A 21,007-nucleotide genomic window follows, 5' to 3' on the forward strand; every position below is an offset into this window, starting at 1 on the left:
GGCATAGAGGTTAAGGACTGACTGTGTAAAAGTATCTTTCTGAGCATAGTATTTTTTAAATTATGAAATGTACACAGGTTCCCCTATACCCCAAATGTAGTCAGTCAGTCATGACATCTTTGATGTCTGAACTTCAGTTTGCACTGGAGTTACAAGGCTAATGTAATTAGCACCAGTTTAGCAGTATGCAAGCTAAATCATCAAACACTTGCCTCAAACAGCAATGAGATGTAAAGGATTAAAAACAGGTTGCTTGAATCTGTATGAAACAGTTATCCATAAACATGGACAAAATGAATTTTTATATCTAAAGAAACAATAGTAGCAGGCATTTTGAATTCAGAATCACTTTCTTTCTCATAGTTCTTCTGCATAGTTTGATTTACACTGGCAGATAATCACTGAGCCAAGGAATGTCTGATTGTCAAAGAGTATTGAGTATTGTTAGCATTAAACAAGCGTAGTTGCATTAGTCTTGTTTTTAGTCTTGTGATTCAGTTCAAAACTAAAAAAAAAAAAAAAAAATTGTGAAAAAAATTGAGAAAAAAAAAAAAAAAAAAAAAAGCTGGATATCAACCATGTTTTGGTACATTTTTGTTAAGGGGAAATTGTGTAGATTGCATTCAGCTGAACTGTTCCTTTAAGAGACCTCTGCTCTACATGTGTACACAGACACACACACACGCAAGCTATTCAAAATACCATTTAGTTTTACAAACTTTGGCCATATAGTGCATATGTTTATTGCGAGAGTTTGGTCACTGATGTTTTCCGCTTCTCCGGTGCACCTGAGAGTAACTACACCCCACTCCTCCCATTAGTACCATCCCTTTACAGGTAAACCTCCAACATTTCAGAAAGACTGTCAAAATAAATGGTGATTGACTTCCTTATTTGGTTAGGAGAAGAGATTTATACCAATTTCCATGGATCAACTTCGGCTGCATTTTCTTAAGTATGTATTCCGATGTCTGTTATGTCCATTCATTCACAGTATCACCACAATCCAAACTTTGAATTTTGTAAGATAAAAATGATAAAGCATAAAATCAATTTCCTTTGTACTTTATAACATTGTGGTTAGTGCTTTTGCTACCACTTTCTTCCTCAGTAGGCAGAGTACAACTGAACAGAGCTCTTTGCCTCACCCTAACTGTGTAAGAACTGTTTCCTCCATGCTGAGATATTTTTGTCTCTCTTCCTCCACCAGAGCTCGCTGTCTCTGGGCAGGATCCTCCTGTCGTCTCAACACTTCAGCCAGCCTTGCACTGATCTCCTGCTCTGCCTGTTTAATCTGAACACGCACGTACTCCTGATTCTGCAACTGCAAAAGGCACACCCACACAGATACAGACAAGATAACACAAATACAACACGGAACAGGTGTAGTGCATGTCACACACTTTGTATGTACAAAATGACTGGCCCATTTATTTATTGACACTTGTTTACAGTACCTGGAATTGTCTCATCTGCTGCAACTGGAGGCGTAGCCCAGAGATGTTCTTCCTGAAATGTAGGAGGTTCACCTGTAAAGGGATGGTACTAATGGGAGGAGTTGGGACGGAGTTACTCTCAGCTGTGACTTTGGCAATTTTGGTTCCAAGCACCGGAGAAGAACCTACTGATCAAATACAGATTTAACATAATATCAGTGACCTAATTCTCACAAAAAACATATAAACCATATTTCCAAAAATTTGTGGACACTTGACCATCAGACTCTTATGTCCTTGTTGAACATCCCATTCCAAAGTTGATCCCCCCTTTTGCTGCTATAACAGCCTCCATTTCTTCTGGGAAGGCTTCGCACTAGATTTTGAAACGTGACTGTGAGGATTTGTGCTCATTCAGCCACAAGAGCATTAGAGAGGTCGGGCACTGATGTTGAGCAAGAAGGCCTAGTGCACAGTCAGTGTTCCAATTCATCCCAAGTGTTCAGTAGCGCTGAGGTCAGGGCTCTGTGCAGGCCACTCAAATTCTTCCACTACAATCTTGGCAAACCATGTTGTGGAAGCGGAGAGAGAAGGAGCATCTGGCCATCAAATGGGTGGTCCTCAACCTCCGGTACTATCTGAATGGACTGCGGAGCCAGAGAAGGTGAGTGGTAAGGAATGCACACCTGCGGGGAATTCTACTAATGAACGTTCTCTGTTGCAGTGAGTGGCGGCAAGGATAAAAAGGAGAGAGAGAGACAACCAGGACAGAGCCGTGTGTGCGTGTGTTCATGTGTATGTATTTATATAATAAAGCCGCTGAAAGAATAAAGCGCCTTTTGAGTTGTTCCAAGCCTGCCTCCAGCTTCCTCATTCCCCACCTGAACCTGGGAAGCATTACACATGTCTTTATGGGCACTACTTTGTGTACAGGGGCATTGTCATGCTGAAACAGGTTTGGGCCCCTTAGTTACACTGAATTTTTTTTTGCTTCCATCTTTGTGGCAACAGTTTGGGGAAGGTCCACATATGGTTGTGATGGTCAGGTGTCCACATATTTTGAACCATATATGTATGTATACACATACACACCCACACAATATATATATATATACACACACACACACACACACACACACACATATATTGGGGTTTGAGATCAAAAGATGAATATTATAATAAATCAGAATTTCAGCTTTCATTTCCTGATAATTACATCTAGATGTGTCAAACAACTTGAGAACACCCAACTTTTAGGTAAGCAAAATTATAGGAACAGATAGTCTTAAAGTAAATTAAAGCAAATAACCCTTAATATTTGGTTGCACAACCCCTGCTTGCAATAACTGCATCAAGCTGGTGACCCACTGACATCACTACTGTTGCATACATCTTTTGTTATGCTTTTCCAGGCTTGTACCACAGCTTCTTTCAGTTGTTGTTTGTTTTGGGGGGTTTCTCCATTCAGTCTCCTCTTCAGGGGTTAAAATGCTTGCTCATTTGGGTTTAAGTCTGGTCATTGACTTGGCCAGTCTAAAAGTTTCCACTTTTCACTCTCATGAAGTCCTTTGTTATGTTGGCAGTGTGTTTTGGGTCATTGTCTTCCTTCATAATGAAGCTACTCCCAATTAGATTGGTTGCATTTCTCTGTAAATTGGCAGACACAATGTTTCTGTAGGCTTCTGAAATCATTCTGCTGCTACCATCATGAGACACACTGTGACACATGCTCTGGTCGGGACAAGAATGAGGACACGGGAGGTCGGCTCTCTCTCCCGAGGTGCTCGTCCCGTCCCCGTCACATTTACACCTGTTCAGGAACACATTTACACCTGCTCTAAACAGCTCAAATAAGTCAATCGTGTGGCAGCAACACAACGCACAACATCACGCAGATATAGGTCAAGAGCTTCAGTTAATGTTCACATCAAACATCAAAATGGGGAAAAATGTGATCTCTGTGACTTTAATGGTTGTTGGTGCCTGGTGAGCTAGATGGGCTGGTTTGAGTATTCCAGAAACAGCGGATCTCCTGGGCTTTTCACATACAACAGTCTCTAGAGTTTACACAGAATGGTGCAAAAAAAACAAAAAAGATTGAGTGAGTGGCAGCTCTGTGGGTGGAAATGCCTTGTTGATAAGAGAGGTCAGAGGAAAATGGCCTATAGCATATAGTAACTCTTATAATCACTCTTTACACTCATATAAAACACTCTTTTCTGGTGAGCAAAAAAGCATCTCAGCATGCACAAAACATCGAACCATGTGATGGATGGGTTACAACAGTGGAAGACCACATCAGGTTCCACTCTTGTCAGCCAAGAACAGGAATCTGAGGCTATCATGGGCACAGGCTCAACCAACCTGGACAGCCCATCTAGCACCAACAACCATGCCATGGTTAAAGTCACAGAGATCACATTTTCCCTGTTCTGATGTGTGAACATTAACTGAAGCTCTTGACCTGTATCTGCATGATTTAATGCGTTGTGCTGCTGCCCCATGACTGGCTGATTGGATAACTGCATAAATGAGCAGGTGTACAGGTGTTCCTATTAAAGTGGACAGTCAGTGTATATAGGGAAAAGTTTGCTGATCAGTCCAGTCCAGCCTGTTGGGTAACATTTATCTTACCAGAAGATAAGTAGCCAACAAATAACAGACTGCCTTAGGCAATAAGGTGTGGAAACCTGTATATCTACAAACAAGGAATACTGATCACAATTAATGTTTGGGGTTCATACAGTTTTTAGAAAGTGAAAATCAAGCATTTTTCCAGCACTTTCATCTGGATAACTGGACCATACCAGTATAACACAGATCAAGAACACAACATCAAATTGAAATTACAACACATTATGACTTTGTTCCTCATAACATGATCTATTTCTGAGAGAAACAATACTAGCTGGGGTAGAGAGAGGGAGAATATGGCATAAATTTGAATTTTGATTACGTACAAATATTTCCCAGTAATAAATGTATAGAGGTGGCCAACAGTCAATGTCAAAAGAAGACGACTGAAAAAAAAGAAGACTATACTGATGTGCTACATGAGCAAGGAAATAAACTAACAAGGTCAGTTTTGAGTTCAGGTGTTCAGGTCTAACATACATCTGCACAGATTTGGCAGTAATGAGATTATTACTTGAAAGTGTTGAACAAAAAAGTCCTGATCACCTTGAAATGCTGCTACTTTAAAAGCTAATGTTATTATAATACATATATAATGCTATTTTTTTTTTTAACAAAGTATAAATGTTTCAATTTCTTACTGAACTTGCAGTAAACTTATGGAAAGGTTGTTTGAACTACTTTCTCCGACTTTCATTTTCTAGCCAATTTAAGTTGTGCAGCTCAGTATAATGGTGTAATGTTACCAAGGACATAAGCATTTGACATTAAATAGCTCTAAATCTAGTTGTGAAACTAAAATACTTTTGTTTTCTTGAATGCTATTTGAACTACAGCGGCTTACATAAGTATTCACCTTCTCAAGCTTTTCCACATTTTGTAATGCTAAGAAATAAACTTAATTTAGATTTTATGTCATGAATCTACATAAAATAGCCCATAATATTTTAGTGACCAGAAAAATAATCAATATAATTCACAAAATTATTTACAAAAAACAAACACTCACACACAAAAAAAGTAAAATTTGTGATTGCATAAGCATTCAACCCCTGTTACCTCATTAAATTGCCATTGGAAGTCATAATTAATTGAGTGGAGTACACAGGTGATCTCAATATAAATATACTCAGAGGCCTCAGGAACATACCTAAACAAACAGCATTGTGAAGACCAAGGAACTATCAAAACAATTCAGGGAAAAAGGCCTGGAAAAGTATCAATTTAAAAAAAACAATATTATTTAAAAAAAAGCCCATATATCCCATATATCCCAGAAAGAGGCCAATAGTAATACTCAACATAATGCTACCATCACTGTGTTCTCAGTGTGATGAACAGTGTTGGATTTATACCAAAAGAAGTGCTATGTGCTAAGTCCAAAAAGTTACATCCAAAAGGTCTCATCAGTCTAGAGAACCTTTGTCCACATGTTTACTGAGTCTCCAGTCTAGCATAATGCTCACCACTCTAGCATAAAGCCTACGCTACGGTTGTCCTGTGAACAGCTTCTTCTATATGAGCTGAGCTGAGGAGCTCCAGCTCCTTCAGAATTACACTTGGTCACTGATATTTTTTTGGTGGATGGCCTTCCAAGAACAGGTGTATTTATACAGAGATCACACGACAAGTGAAATGCTGATGGCAATTATTTTATTTTATTTATTTATTTATTTATTTATTTTTTTTGAAGTTTTCATAGTAACAGGTTGAATACCTCGTCAGCAATCACAGCTTTTACATTTCTTATTTTTTTAAAATAATTTGGAAACCTATACTAATTTTTCCCCCTATTTCAGTATTATGGGCTATTTTGTATAAATTCATAACATATAATCTCAATTAAATCCATTTTAGTTCTTGTAACTTGTGGAAAAGTTTAAGGGGGTGAATACTATTGCAAACCACTGTACCTGTATAAACCAAGCATGTGCATTAAATTGCTACACACGTATGAATACACCTAAAATCAGGTATTGTGTTAGTGTTGAAACAAATACTTGAAACCTGTTTGCCAATAATGGATTCATTATGAGTCATATTTGTACACAATGCTTGTGGCAGCACATATAGATAGATAGATAGATTGATATACTTTATTGATCCCATGAGGGAAATTCTTGTGTTACAGCAGCATGGTCAATAGCAAGATACAATACGTACACGTACAAGTCTGCTCATTCCCAAAAAAAAAAAACCCCACACAAAATGTAAAATACAATAAGTTAAATTAAATGTAGTAGTGCAGATATGGAACACAGTTGTAGATTTAACCAGATATTTGCATGAGAGTGAAAATGCCACTTTGTGTACATGTTTATTTGGTAACTTACACTGTGTGTGTTGTCTATAGCGAGTGGGATAACACCTGATACACTGCATTTTTGTATGAGAAGATTGTTGGTATGCATTTATGCCTTCTGTTGGTGGGCTCTACATTATAATGCGCGTCAGCCAGATATAGAAATGAAGAGAAAAAAGAATAACCCAGAAAACAAAGAGCCCAAGACAGAATAAATGAAAACTACAGATCTCTGACCTGTGCTTGATGTGCTGTGTACAGGTGATCCCGACTTCACTGATCTGTCACTGAAATAACAGGAAATACAGCATATAACAAACACATACAAAAACACCACATAACACTGGGTTACATGAGAACAAGCACAAATATTCACACAGTTCCATGAATTAGTGTGAGCAGCCAGTGCATGCTGACAAGTAGTAGTTACGCAAGGTACTCATACTAGACTACACTACCCAGATTGCCCTGCTTACCTGGCATGCTCCCTGTCACCTCTGTTAATGCTGGGACCCTTTTGTAGTGCATGCTGCACAAGGCCAGTCAGACTGGCTATCTGCTCCTCCATAGCCCTCATTCTCTCTCTGCAGAGAGACAGGAAACACAGATGCACATGCTCACTACTAACTGTGTGTATGTGCACGCATGCACAACAGGGTGCAACAGTAATAAAAATTCACAGTACAATAACAGCTGCACTGTGAGCATTAATTTAGTTAGTGAGACTTGTGCCAGTCTTCAGTCTTGTTTGATGATAAACCACTGAAAGTTAACTGTTTACCCTATCGGCAGGTCAGGAGATTGAAGATCAAAAGATGCCATAGCCATCCCTAACTGTCCCTGCTGTATGGGTGTGAAGGTGGGCCTTGACTGCTAGCCCTCTCCTCTAAAAGTATAAAATACTGCATGAGCTGCAGTTTAAAGAGATGCAGTGGCACCTATTAACTAGTAGGCAGCAATAAGCAAAAACTTAATTAGGAGATAGTTAGTAGTTTGATTTTGCATGGCAAGTTGGTTATTGAAAAAATATGCTAGCATATTTTGTAAACTACTTTAGAATATTTCAATATTTTATCCATGTGAAAATGTTAACAGTGGAACTATTTTTGATGTCCTCATCACAGTAGTAAGTCCATCATGTAAGTCCACTATGCTTTGACACAATGCAATTCCTGTACAAATATATTTTGGATGTAGTTAAATATACCGATCAGCCATAACATTAAAGCCATGTGCCTCGTTGTGGCTGAACTGCTAACTGAAATGAGAGCCAAGAGGCGAGACATTAGACACAAAATTAGAGATAATAGAGGAGTCGGTGAAAGAAGTCAAGGAGGTGGTTAAGGATCTCGAGAAAAGAACTGAGTAATCAGAGCAAACAAATGCATCCGAAGATCGCAACGACAGATCGGAAAGACTGCTCGTATACATGCTAACACGACAGCGCCAATTGGAAGGAAAGTGCGAGAAGCTGCTCACGTAGGTCAAACATCCGTATTTACGGAGTTAAGGAAGGAACCAATGGAGATAGGAATACGACTGAATTTGTGGACCGTTTATTAAAGGACCATATTGATCTCCCTCAAGACCATGGTGTTGATCGCTTATTGTGGCACCAGAAGATTCTAAAGCCTTGCCTAGGTCAATTGTGGTAAAGTTCTTACATTTTCTGACCAAGCAACAAATTTTGTACAAGGCAAGGAGCAAAAGAGGACTAAAGCATGAAGACAACATTATCTCCCTGGATAATGATTATTCTCTGCACATTCTACACAAGTGCAAGGAATACAGAGACATCAAAACACAGTTGAAAGAATGACACAAAGTTTAGATCACCCTAACCCGTATCGCTCAAAGTGCTCTTAGATACTGGCAAGAAGACCTTTCACTCTGTGTGGGAAGCCGAGGAAGAACTGAAACATCAGGGAATAACTGTAAATCTTTCCGACAACAAACAGATGGAAAAGAAATTAACCCAGGTGGGATGGTTGACACAAGGACAGGCCGGTGGCAGGTGCCTCACGCATGCAGTACTGAAGGACATGAAAGCGCTGGCTCCTTAAGCCAGCTAAGTTTACCACTCATTCAAAGGAGATAACATGGGTGAGTTGTAAGTTATGTTCAATTTGTCATCATCTCCATGAGGGAATTGAGGTTTGGATTTAGTAAATAATAAGGGAAGAATTTGGTTTAGACATGTGATTGTATTGTTTTTCCACACTTAAACAGTAATGAATGTCATTATGTTCACACTTTGTTGTATGAATATGTAAGGGTATATTTTGCAGTCCAGGTAATGGTTCAGCCATCAGAAGAATGGAGCACAGCTTATTCTTTCTATTTTTTATGTTTGTTTATGTATACAGGACGAGTATATGGATGAGTTTGATCTCGAGGATCATTGTCGGGTGATTTGAGAGGCAGGAGGGGGAAAGATTGTGAGGTGGGTAGGTGTGCAATGGCTATGCTGACCACTCACCTGACTGTTACTGACATCATGCAGTCGAAGGTCCAGGCCGCTAAATTTAAGACCTGGATTTTCCATCAAACTCTTCCCACAATACTGCTTACATGCTTCATTTACTTTATGTGGGGTATCTGTTCATAGCAGGGAGGAGCCACTGGGTGGAACTATATTGTGGAAATCTATAAGGGGGAAAGCTCAACATTGTATACAATTAGAATTTTTTCAAGGTTATTTGATATAGTATGCATACAAAAGGATGGGATGTTATATCTCTTTTTTTGTTTTGGCTAACTTCTGTAGTCAAAGGACACATAAATGTTTCAAGGCATTGTATTATGATTACAGTTAAGATAGTAAGTTATAATATCAGGGGCCTGCAGAGCCCCATAAAAAGAAAGAAGTTTCTCAATCAGCTTAAACAAATAAATAGCCAAATTATTTATTTACAGGAGACGCACCTGTCTGACAGTGAACATGAGAAACTGTCTGGATCATGGGGGTCTCAGGTGTTTTTCTCCCCACACCCTTCAGGACGAAGGAGGGGGTGACAGTATTATGTCATAAATCAATCCAATTCAATGTATGTTCAAAATTCGCGGACAATGTGGGAAGATTTATCTTGGTTAACGGCACTTTATCTGGGGCTATGGTATCACTGTTTAACATATATGCGCCCAATGATACAAATCCCCTCTTTATAAATAAAATATTTAGCCTGGTTAATGAGAAATCAGCTGCTTATGGAGGTGATATTGTGTGCTTTCTCCTCTGGATAGGAATCCTCCATCACAAAAACCCCTCCCTTTAGTGAGTAAGGCTTTGAAGAGCAATTGTTTGGAATTAGGGGTGATTGACATCTGGAAACATCTACACCCTGTAGACAAAGACTATACATTTTATTCCCATCCACACACTTCATATTCTAGGATAGACTATTTCTTTGTACAGGGAGATGAAAAACACAGAGTTTTGGAATGTAACATTTATAACATAACATTGTCAGATCATGTGCCGATATCAGTGGTATGGGATATATGAGGAAATGTATCGATAAACATATGGCAGCTAAACACTTAATTGATAGGGCAGACAGCATTTCAAATATACACTTAGTCAGAACTTGGACAATATCTAGATACGAACAATACTGGTCACAAAGAAGGAAAGGACCCTGCTGACTGTGCCAGATATAGACCCATATCTCTTCTCAATACAGATCATAAATGGTTAGAAAAATTTGGATTTGGGCCCTAACTTCATCTACTGGGTACGGCCGCTTTAATCTGCTTCCCACGGTATTGTAAGGGTCAATGGATGTATGTCTCAACCCATTGTACATGAAAGGGAACAAGACAGAAGTGCCCCTTATCACTACTTCTGTTTGCTCTTTGCATAGAACCACTAGCTGAGTTGATTAGAGACAATCCTCATATCCAGGGAATAGAAGTAGGAAACCAGATACATAAAGGTGTCATCATATGTAGATGACATAATTGTATACATTTCTAATCCAGTACACTCAGTCCCCACATTAATGAAATGTATAGACCACTTTGGCAAATATTCAGCTTATAAAATCAACATGGGAAAAACTGAAGCTTTAGCCATGAATACCGTTACCACGACACAGATAAAGTCTTCTTTCTCTTTCAAATGGCCAAAATAAGGGATTAGGTATTTGAAAACAGTTATACCTCCAAAATTAAATAAGCTATATGAATTTAATTATGTTAGATTAATAGATAAAATTACCTCAGATTTAAAGAGATGGACTATATTACCTCTTTCACCATCTGGCAGAATAGAAATGGTAAGAATGAATATTTTACCAAGGATTTAACTTTCCAAGCTTTTCCATTGTCTCCCCCTTTTGTCTATGTTTCTCTTGTTAGATAGGTTGATTTCTAGGTTTTCTGGCAAAGGCGGTGTCACAGAGGCCGGCATAAAACATTACAGATACCAAAGTCCCGAGGGGGGTGGGTGCTCGCGAATTTTAAAATCTACCAGATACACTATATTACCAAAAGTATTCGGTCACCCATCCAAATGATCAGAATCAGGTGTCCTAATCACTTGGCCTGGCCACAGGTGTATAAAATCAAGCACTTAGGCATGCAGACTGTTTTTACAAACATTTGTGAAAGAATGGGCCGCTCTCAGGAGCTCAGTGAATTCCAGCGTGGAACTGTCATAGGATGCCACCTGTGCAACAAATCCAGTCGTGAAATTTCCTCGCTCCTAAATATTCCACAGTCAACTGTCAGCTTTATCATAACAAAATGGAAGAGTTTGGGAACAACAGCAACTCAGCCACGAAGTGGTAGGCCACGTAAACTGACGGAGAGGGGTCAGCGGATGCTGAAGCGCATAGTGCAAAGAGGTCGTCGACTTTCTTCACAGTCAATTGCTACAGAGCTCCAAACTTCACGTGACCTTCAGATTAGCCCAAGTACAGTACGCAGAGAGCTTCATGGAATGGGTTTCCATGGCCGAGCAGTGGTGTAAAGCACGCCGCCACTGGACTCTAGAGCAGTGGAGACGCGTTCTCTGGAGTGATGAATCACGCTTTTCCATCTGGCAATCTGATGGACGAGTCTGGGTTTGGAGGTTGCCAGGAGAACGGTACATTTCGGACTGCATTGTGCCGAGTGTGAAATTTGGTGGAGGAGGAATTATGGTGTGGGGTTGTTTTTCAGGAGTTGGGCTTGGCCCCTTAGTTCCAGTGAAAGGAACTTTGAATGCTTCAGGATACCAAAACATTTTGGACAATTCCATGCTCCCAACCTTGTGGGAACAGTTTGGAGCGGGCCCCTTCCTCTTCCAACATGACTGTGCACCAGTGCACAAAGCAAGGTCCATAAAGACATGGATGACAGAGTCTGGTGTGGATGAACTTGACTGGCCTGCACAGAGTCCTGACCTGAACCCGATAGAACACCTTTGGGATGAATTAGAGCGGAGACTGAGGGCCAGGCCTTCTCGACCAACATCAGTGTGTGACCTCACCAATGCGCTTTTGGAAAAATGGTCAAAAATTCCTATAAACACACTCCTCAACCTTGTGGACAGCCTTCCCAGAAGAGTTGAAGCTGTAATAGCTGCAAAAGGTGGACCGACATCATATTGAACCCTATGGGTTAGGAATGGGATGGCACTTAAGTTCATATGTGAGTCAAGGCAGGTGACCGAATACTTTTGGTAATATAGTGTAGCATCCCAACTGAGTGCCATGGTAGTATGTGCAGGACTGAACAGGCAAGTGAACAGGCAGCAACAAAACCACAGAAACCTGGACCAAACTTTACACAAGAACTCTACTTAGTTTGCCACAGGAACCATAAAACAATGGACCCACACTCAGCAGACCCTGAGGAGGGTCTGCCTAATCTCAGCTATCCAGTGAACAATAGGGCAAACATTAGGACATCATTGATCAGAGGATTGACCATTTCAGCCCAAGAGGAACCCTGTCAAAATTTAGGCCATTGGCCAATACCAGATGGTTGGTCCAAAGGATAACACCCAATAACCCTCAGCCATAAATCTGATAACCTAAGGCCAAAAGGGGGGTGACTTCTTTCTTGACTTCTCACATTCCACAGACTGTATCAGAACACTCCATATAGTCTGTAGGGACAATGATTTTGAAATTAATACATTAACAATGCAATTGCCTATTTTCTTCCATGCTTTTTTTTTTTTTTTTTTTTTTAACTTAGCATGCTTATAGCCACAAGGTTGCCATTACACATTTGATTATTTAGATTATTTATGCATCATTATGGTTGATCAGTGTATTAACAACCAATATATGGCTTGTTAGGCATTTATTATAGGTGTTCATTGAAAAATTTTCTGAATGACGAGAGCAATGAAATTTTGATAGAATGTCATTATATACATGTGTTAATATTTGGGATATAAAGTTTGATCCACACTCCATGAAAGTGTGAAACCACAGGACTGCAGAAACAATAGACTGATTAACATCATAGGCAGAGAATATGGCTTACACTCAGCCCTAAGACAACATTTGACTGGAGAAAACATTTTGGGGTTGGACTAGCCAGAAAGGATTAAAACCCTACAACACTAACATATCTTGGTTGATTAGACGCCACGGAGAGTCGATTGGGAGTCATTGAGTAATCGGAGAGGAGATGAGTCGAGCGGAGTTGAGTCATCCATTAAGAGTCGCCAAGAGCTCCAGAAGTTTTCACCCCTCAACATCACGAGGAGATCATGCTCGCTATGAGACTCAGCATCAAAACTGGTTCCTGCAAAGCCTCAGACTCCTGCCTCCTGCAGAGAACCACTGCCGAGAACCACTCTTTCACTCATCAATGCTCTTCTGCAACGTGGCCATGGAGGCCACAGTGGTGGCGATGGAGGTAATATCTTATGCAGACTTAATAAATACACTAATCTCCACTTACAATAAATACACTAATCTCCACTTACCACTAGACGATTAGTTGTTGCAATATTAAGCTTGCAAAATTTCCCTCTCTGAGCTGATCTGCTAGTTTTCCCTATATATATTGGTGGAGGATGCGGACAGTTTAATCTAAATAGCTAATTTCCTACATATGGCTGTGTGATGATAGTGGGACTAGGTGGCTAGAAAATGAAAAGCCCAACTTCACTCAATTTCCTTTAGCAGCTGTTTCACTTAGTGAAGAAAAAAAGATAGTAAAAGGGTAAATTGGGAAAATGGTCTGAAGTGGCTTATTTGGAATTGAGGGAGATACAAAAGATACATATGATCTTCCTTGGCGGCTTTCATCATTAACAGCCATAATACAGATGAGGACCTTTTTACCCTTGAGAATAGACTGTGGTTTAAAACTTCAAATGAATGAGTTTATGTAGAAATGGAGACCCTTAATGGAGGGACTGGGTGAGGACTCGGGGTAATGGCCTCTGGCAAGCAAGTCCTATTTTAGTACTTTTACTGGCTTTGAATAGACAGGCTGGTTATTACTTAAATATTGCTTTTTGTAATCCCTTTTGTGTCACAAGATCCCATCCATTGTTGATGTTTTGTTTATATATTCTTCTCTTTTTTTTTTGTATTGTTCTTTTTTGGTGAATAAAATAATACTTCCCTTGTGAACATATAAGTAAAACAGAATGTTATGTACCTTATGTGAACAACATGCATGCTTTGTAAGAAAGAGTTGGACTAAAAAATAAGTTAAATAATAATAAAAAAAATAAATAAAATAATAATTTAAAAAAACAAAAGAAAAAAAACACATGCCTAATATTATGTAGGTCCCCCTTGCGCCACCAAAACAGCTCTGACCCAGAGCTTGGACTTCACAAGAGCTCTGAAGGTGTGCTGTGGTATCTGGCACCAATATGTTAGCAGCAGATCCTTTAAGTCCTGCAAGTTGCGAGGTGGGGCCTCCATGGATCAGACTTGTTTGTCCTGCACATCCCACAGATGCTTGGTCAGATTGAGATCTGGGGAATTTGGAGGCCAAGTCAACACGTGAACTCTTTGTGATGTTCCTCAAACCATTCCTGAACTATTTTTGCAGTGTGACAGGGCGCATTATCCTGCTGAAACAGGCCACTGCCATTAGGGAATACCGTTGCCATAAAGGGGTGTACTTGGTCAGCAATGTTTAGGTAGGTCGTCTGTGTCAAAGGAACATCCACATGAATGCCAGGACCCAAGGTTTCCCAGCAGAACTTTGCCTACAGCATCAGACTGCCTCCGCTGGCTTGCCTTCTTCCCATAGTGCATCCTGGTGCCATCTCTTCCCCAGGTAAGCGATGCACAGGCACTGAGCTGTTCAAATGATGTAAAACAAAACATGATTCATCAGACCAGGCCACCTTCTTCCGTTGCTCCATGGTCCAGTTCTGATGCCCTCATGCCCACTGCAGCTGAGCTTTCAATGGTGGACAGTGGTCAGCATGGGCACTCTGACTGGTCTGCAGCTACACAGTCCCATATGGGCTAGCTTTTGCTCCCTATGCGCATCAGTGAGCCTTGAGTGCCCTTGACCCTGTCGCCGGTTCACCGGTTGTCCTTCCTTGGACCACTTTTGGTTGGTACTACCCACTGCATGCTGGGAACACCCCACAAGACCTGACGTTTTGGAGATCCTCTGACCCACTCCTCTAGCCATCACAATTTGGCCCTTGTCAAAGTCACTCAGATGCAACCCAATATGTCACTCACACTACCATCAACAAGAATCCATCAGTCTTAGTTCATTCTCTTGCCGTGCGATGTGGCCACAAAGCAAAAGCTCACATTTCTCTCTGGTCTAACCCTGGGACCACAACAAGAGAATGGATCACATTACTCGTCAGTGTAATATCAATCAATGCTACAAAACAGCATTGCGTGTTTGTCTTTTTCTTAATTTAAATCTCTATTCACATTTTTAGACCAAACACATTCACTGCTTTATCTGTTCAGCAGCATGGAAAAGAAAAGCTAAGATACATCAGAGAACGATGATTTGTTGCTCTGCTCCGAAGTCAGACAGCAGGTTATTAAGGCTCGTATAAAATGCAAAATAGGTGAAAACATATTACAAGACAACACCCTTTAGTTTTGTTGCTATTATAGCTGCAGATACCACTTTTCCCGACAGACATTTAAATCGTCAAACTTGACAGCTATTGTAATACTTGGAAGTTCATCAGCGATTCCCAGTGTTATTGTAAACCACCTACTGCAAACTGAACACATACATGAAGACAGGGGCCTTCCCCAATTTGCTGTCACAAAGACATATAATGTCTCTGTATGCTATAACATTACAATTTCCTTTCAGTGTAACTAAGGGGTCCAAACCTGTTCCAGTATGACAATGTCCATGTGCACAAAGCAAGGTCCATGAAGACATGGTCTGCCATGGCTGGAGTGAAAGAACTCAACAGGCCTGCATAGAGCCCTGATCACAACGCCAATGAATACCTCTGGAACTGGAATCCCAACTGTGCCCCAGACTTCCCTCAACCAACATTAATGCCTGACCTCATTCAGCCACAAGAGCATTAGTGAGCACAAATCCCCAAAGCCATGCTCCAAAATCTAGTGGAAAGCCTTCCCAGTATAGTGGAGGTTATTATAACAACAAAGGGGGACTAAATCTGGAATGGGATTTTCAGAAAGCACATATGGTTGTGATGGTCAGGTGTCCACAAACCATCAAGTGTACAGGTGGACAGCAAAGGATAGTATTGTTTCCTATTGTTGTGTATAGTCTCAACTGCTCTGATTTTGAATCTGTAAACTGCCTTTAAAATCAACATTCTGTTAAACAAAGGGAATTGCACACACAGCCAAGAATCTCCCTTCCCTCACTGATCTCTTTCTATCTTTACAAGCAATCTCACTCTGTGCTTACTAACATCTCTGTTTTTTAACCACATTTTTACTGAACATTTTGTTTTTTTGGTTATTACTTTGATATAATTCAAGAAGCCAAACTATTCAGAACTAAGCCTTCAGAAACCAAGTCACTGATTATTGCTTTCTGCTAAAATTAAGGTTTTAGTCCTTCTGACTTAATTGAAAGTTTATTTTAATTTCTAATTAAAATTTTTAAATGAAAAGGGGATATTCTATGAGACTGATTTAATGAGACTGATTATGAGACTGATCAATTCAATTTACAGTGACGCACCTATAATGTTGGCATGTACCTTGTATTTCTAGTGCTTCCTGTATAAACAGACCCATTTCCCCTACAGTTTGTTGTGGAAGAATATATTGAGTTATAGCATTAATTCAGGTTTAGTATGCTTAATTGCATGATGATGTTAAGGAGTTATATGTACGCAGGTCCATCCTTCTTTTCTCCCCAAGGCACTTACCGTGTCTGAGGTTCACCAGGCGGTGCCTGCGGACCATTACCCTGAAGATCAGACGTCACAGGGGACCCCACTGCATTCCTGACCTTATCCACAGCAATAGGCCCTTCCTTTCTAAATGACTGTCTGACCGGTGAAGATCTTTCAAGACCCAAAGTGCCTTGAGATTGGCTGGCCTGGATGTCAATTATCCTCATCTCGCCCATCCTGTGCGGTGACGGGGGTGGAGTCTTCCAACTTTTCTGCCGAAACAGCGAGTGATGCTCTGATGGCTCCATAGTGATTCCAGAAATGCCATAAGAACGGATAGAAGTGCGATGGTAGCCTTGTTCCAGTGTTTCTGATGGTGTAGCATGGTGATGTAACAGAAAGGGATCACTGTAGATTCCCTCTCCTGCCCTCCCTATGCCTTTGGCAGAGACATCTTCATCAGGCTTGACATCACGCCGTTCAAGGATGGCACTGGGGCATGGTGAAGCTGAGCGAGCGGGTGTGGCCAGTGGGTGGCTTGCTCTCTCACGAGGCACGGTGGATCCTCCCCCTGATGAGCGGGGCCCAAAAGGGATGCGTGACGGCAAAACAGTTATCAAGTGGGGAGTAGGGGGCATAGATGGGCTGTTTGATGTCTGACGTATCAGAGGAGGAGCATCTCGACATGTGTACATTGCCTCTCTGTGCATCTGAGGGAAGAAAGAAGATATTTCCATATTAAAACATTACTTTGCTGGAAATATTGCTGTCCCAAGTAACAAATGTATATAAGAAAAGTCTCCAGCTGGCTAAATGCTGGTATAACTCTTATGTTTTGTTCAGGGTACACCAGGCCATTTCATTCTTACTTTCCTTTCATTTAACTTTTGGATTCTTCTAAAATAATACTTTAATGCTTTTCTCCAGTACAGGCTCATGACAACATTAATAATGACATAGTCTCAAACACAATTAAGTAAAAAGGCCACCACACTTGACTTATGCTACAGATTACTACCTAGTTAATTTTTTATAGTAGTAGGCACACGGTAATAGACAGTCAAGTGTCAACAACATAGTCATCCAGCATACATTCTAGCAGTTCATTCTGAAGATTTTTAGATACACCTTTGTTCAACTGTTTGACACCTGTTGTGTCTGTTTCCTGTCACCATGTCATTATGTTTGAGACAAAAACAGTAGAGCTAATATCATTAACGAGGGTTGCCAAGTTTCAGCAAAATTTCCAACCCAACTAGCCAACTGCATCTCCACACAAAACCATAAAAATTAATTGAAACTAACCCAAAATATTTGAGCACTAGAACACGGAGACACGGTTTCTCTTCTTTTTCTCAACCTTTTTGTTGGGAAAAAGGTCACCATAGTGTGCATGAATTTCTTATGTACCGACACTAGCGATGGTTCTGTACGTCATAGACACACTGTCTAGACTGACAATTTATCTTTTTTGGCAGAAATTTATTAGATTTATCTGCTATAAAACATGACTTCAGTGGGCACAGAATATTTTTTAAACTAGCCCTCTGTCAACCCTGCCATTAACTGTTCTGTGTGATGCTTCTCCTTTACTGAAAATGTACAAAGAGCAAGCATGGGGCAGCATGATTCCTCTATTACTGCTTGTTGCAGTTTCCATTTTGACCACTAGGTGTAATAATAACAACTCTATGGATCTAAATTGGCCCGTGAGCATGCAGCTACCCACAACATCTAGAAAGACAAGCAAATTAATGGAACATCAGCTTATATCTGACAAATGGCAACATTTCTAAAATCACTGGTCAATAAAAAGAGGTAATTAGTAAATAGCATTCAATAAATTTAAAATGTCTTAAAATGACTTTCTCTAATGAACATACGGTATCATTTTAAAAAAGATCACATTAATGTTACATTATAATATTACTATGACTATTTTTGTACCTCTCATAACTGTGCATACATCTGCTATAAGGAGGATCCAATTCTTGTAAGAGATTTATTTATTTATATGCAGTCAGGTCCATAAATATTTGGACATTAACAATTAAATTAAATAATGAATATGGTCCAAAAGTGAAAGAGCAGACTTTCAGCTTTAAGTACATTTACATACAAATCAGGTGAATGGTGTAGGAATTACAGCACTTTCATATGTGGCTCCCTTTTTAATGGGAACAAATGTAACTGAACAAACTAACAATCATAAATTAAAATGTAATTTTTAATACTTGGTTGCAAATACTTTGCAGTCAATTACTGCCTATAGTCTGGAACCCACAGACATCACCAGATACTGAGTGCAGGCTATTTGCTGGTAATTCGAATAGTACTGGCTACAACAAGGGGCAGAGCTTTCACTTACAAAGCCCCTCAGTTATGGAACAGCCTTCCAATTAGTGTTTGGGACTGAGACACAGTCTCAGTGTTTAAGTCTAGGCTGAAAACATATTTGGTTAGTCAAGCCTTTAGTGAAGTTTTTCTTAGGTAAAGGAGCAGATCTTGAGGGTTCATGGGCACAGTGTTGTGGTGAACTGGGATGATTTTCAGCGTAATGATGGCTTGCATCACTAGCAGTGACAGAGTGCTGTAATTCCTACTCAGTTCTCCTGATTTGGATCTTCATAGCCTCAAATTAAAGATGAAAGTCTGTACTTTGTGCTTATATATTCATCTTTTCATTTTAACTCCAATATACTGTGTTAAAATAACAATTAACAAATAACAATTTTGCCAATGTCCAAATATGTATGGGCCTGACTGTATTTTCATGGGTGTATGTAATAAGTATTACTAATCACTGAAGGCAAAATAATATAAGGAGTATTTTAAAATACTGTTCATAGATGCATTGCTATAGAAATCAAGAGATTAGGAGTGAATGGGTTAAAATGAAAGGGTCAATGGGATCAATTGTTAAGTGGAACAGATCATAAGGGTTATCTAAAAAACTAAAGATTGGGGATAAATTGTTGCATATACAGTGACATAACCGTATCAAGAATGTTTACAGAACCTTTCATGGAATGTACACTATTCACATGGAATACATAATGCCAAGAGAACTCGGATACTAAGCTTGAAACATACAGTGGGCAAGTTTTGCAAATGTATTAAAAAAAATCAAAAACTGAAATATTCAATTTAGCTAAGTATTCACACTCTTGGCAAAGAACTCCAAATTGCACTCAGGTGCATCCTGTTTGCTTTGATTATCTTGAGATGTCTCTATTACTTGACTGGAGTCCCCCCTGTGGCACATTCAACTGATTGGATATGACTTAGAAAGATCCCACAATTAACAGCGGATGTCAGCTCAAAAGATAAGACATAAGGTTCAAGGATCTCCTGTATACTTTTGTTGACCTCCGTGTGTAGACCTGGAACATAGTGGGTTCCTTCATTGTCAAATCAAAGAATTTTGGAACCTCCAGGACCTGCAGAAATACTCCACCAATCAGCCCAGTAGAGTAGATGGAAGCCACTCCTGAATAAAAGGCATATGGCAGGCACTTAAGGATTAAAGGATTCTTTGCTCTGATGAGACAAAAACTTAACTGCTCATTAAGTAACTAATACCATGGTGGAAGCATTATGCTGTGCAGGTGTTTCTCGACAGCAAGGATGGGGAGACTGGTCAGAATTGAGGGAAAGATGAATGAAGCCCAACACAGAAAGGTCTTTGAAGAAAACCTGCTCCAGAGGACACACAATGTCAGACTGGGTGTAGTTTCACCTTTCAGCACAATGATCTGAAGTATACAGACAAAACAGTGTTGGAAGTCTCTGTCCTTGAGTGGCCCAGCTAAAGCCCAGAAATGAGTCCTATAGAATATCTGTGGAGAGATCTGAAGATTGCAGTTCATAGACATTCCCCATCCATCCTGATTGCGCATGAGATGATCTGCCAAGAAGAATGAGAGAAACTGCCCAAATCTAGGTGTGTAAAGCTTGTAGAGACTTACCTAAGAAGACTCAAAGCTGTAAGTGCTGCAAAAATTGCTTATAACAAATCACTGAATAAAGGATCTGAATGTTTATCTAAATGAAAGATTTCAGTTTTGATTTTTAATAAAATTGCAAAAAAAATTTAAAACCTTGTTTTAGTTTGTCATTCCACTGTGTGGATTGATAGCCAAAAAAGTAAATTTAATCCATTTTAATGAAATCAAACAAAATATAACAAAATTAAAAAATTAATCATCTTCGTAGCTTTTGGCAGTCACTCATGCTGCCATGGATTTGCCAACCCCATGTTTTTATATTTAATATGATACAGATATCAGATCTCAATGGCTATGATCTCAGCTTTTAACTACACATCATTTGGGGCCACATAAATAATCTTACAGA

The 21,007-nt window shown here is 39.8% G+C and overlaps 1 protein-coding gene across 18 annotated transcripts in view; it reads right to left on the reverse strand.

Moving 5' to 3' along the window:
• Positions 1 to 21,007, reverse strand: part of si:ch211-285f17.1 (sickle tail protein homolog) — a 122,264-nt gene that overhangs the window by 33,243 nt on the left and 68,014 nt on the right. For 15 of the 18 annotated variants that reach the window (XM_053236218.1, XM_034307475.2, XM_034307480.2 and 12 more), the window contains 5 exons: positions 16,685 to 17,361; positions 6,849 to 6,956; positions 6,610 to 6,659; positions 1,458 to 1,624; positions 1,149 to 1,324 (listed from right to left, as the gene is read on the reverse strand). In XM_053236218.1, the coding sequence (XP_053092193.1) occupies positions 1,149 to 1,324; positions 1,458 to 1,624; positions 6,610 to 6,659; positions 6,849 to 6,956; positions 16,685 to 17,361 (1,178 nt within the window). The remainder of the gene's footprint in view (positions 1 to 1,148; positions 1,325 to 1,457; positions 1,625 to 6,609; positions 6,660 to 6,848; positions 6,957 to 16,684; positions 17,362 to 21,007) is intronic. The other 3 variants (XM_034307476.2, XM_034307486.2, XM_034307483.2) reach the window with 3 other exon arrangements.

Source organism: Pangasianodon hypophthalmus, chromosome 1 (assembly GCF_027358585.1).
Source record: "Pangasianodon hypophthalmus isolate fPanHyp1 chromosome 1, fPanHyp1.pri, whole genome shotgun sequence".
NCBI classification, from domain to species: domain Eukaryota; kingdom Metazoa; phylum Chordata; class Actinopteri; order Siluriformes; family Pangasiidae; genus Pangasianodon; species Pangasianodon hypophthalmus.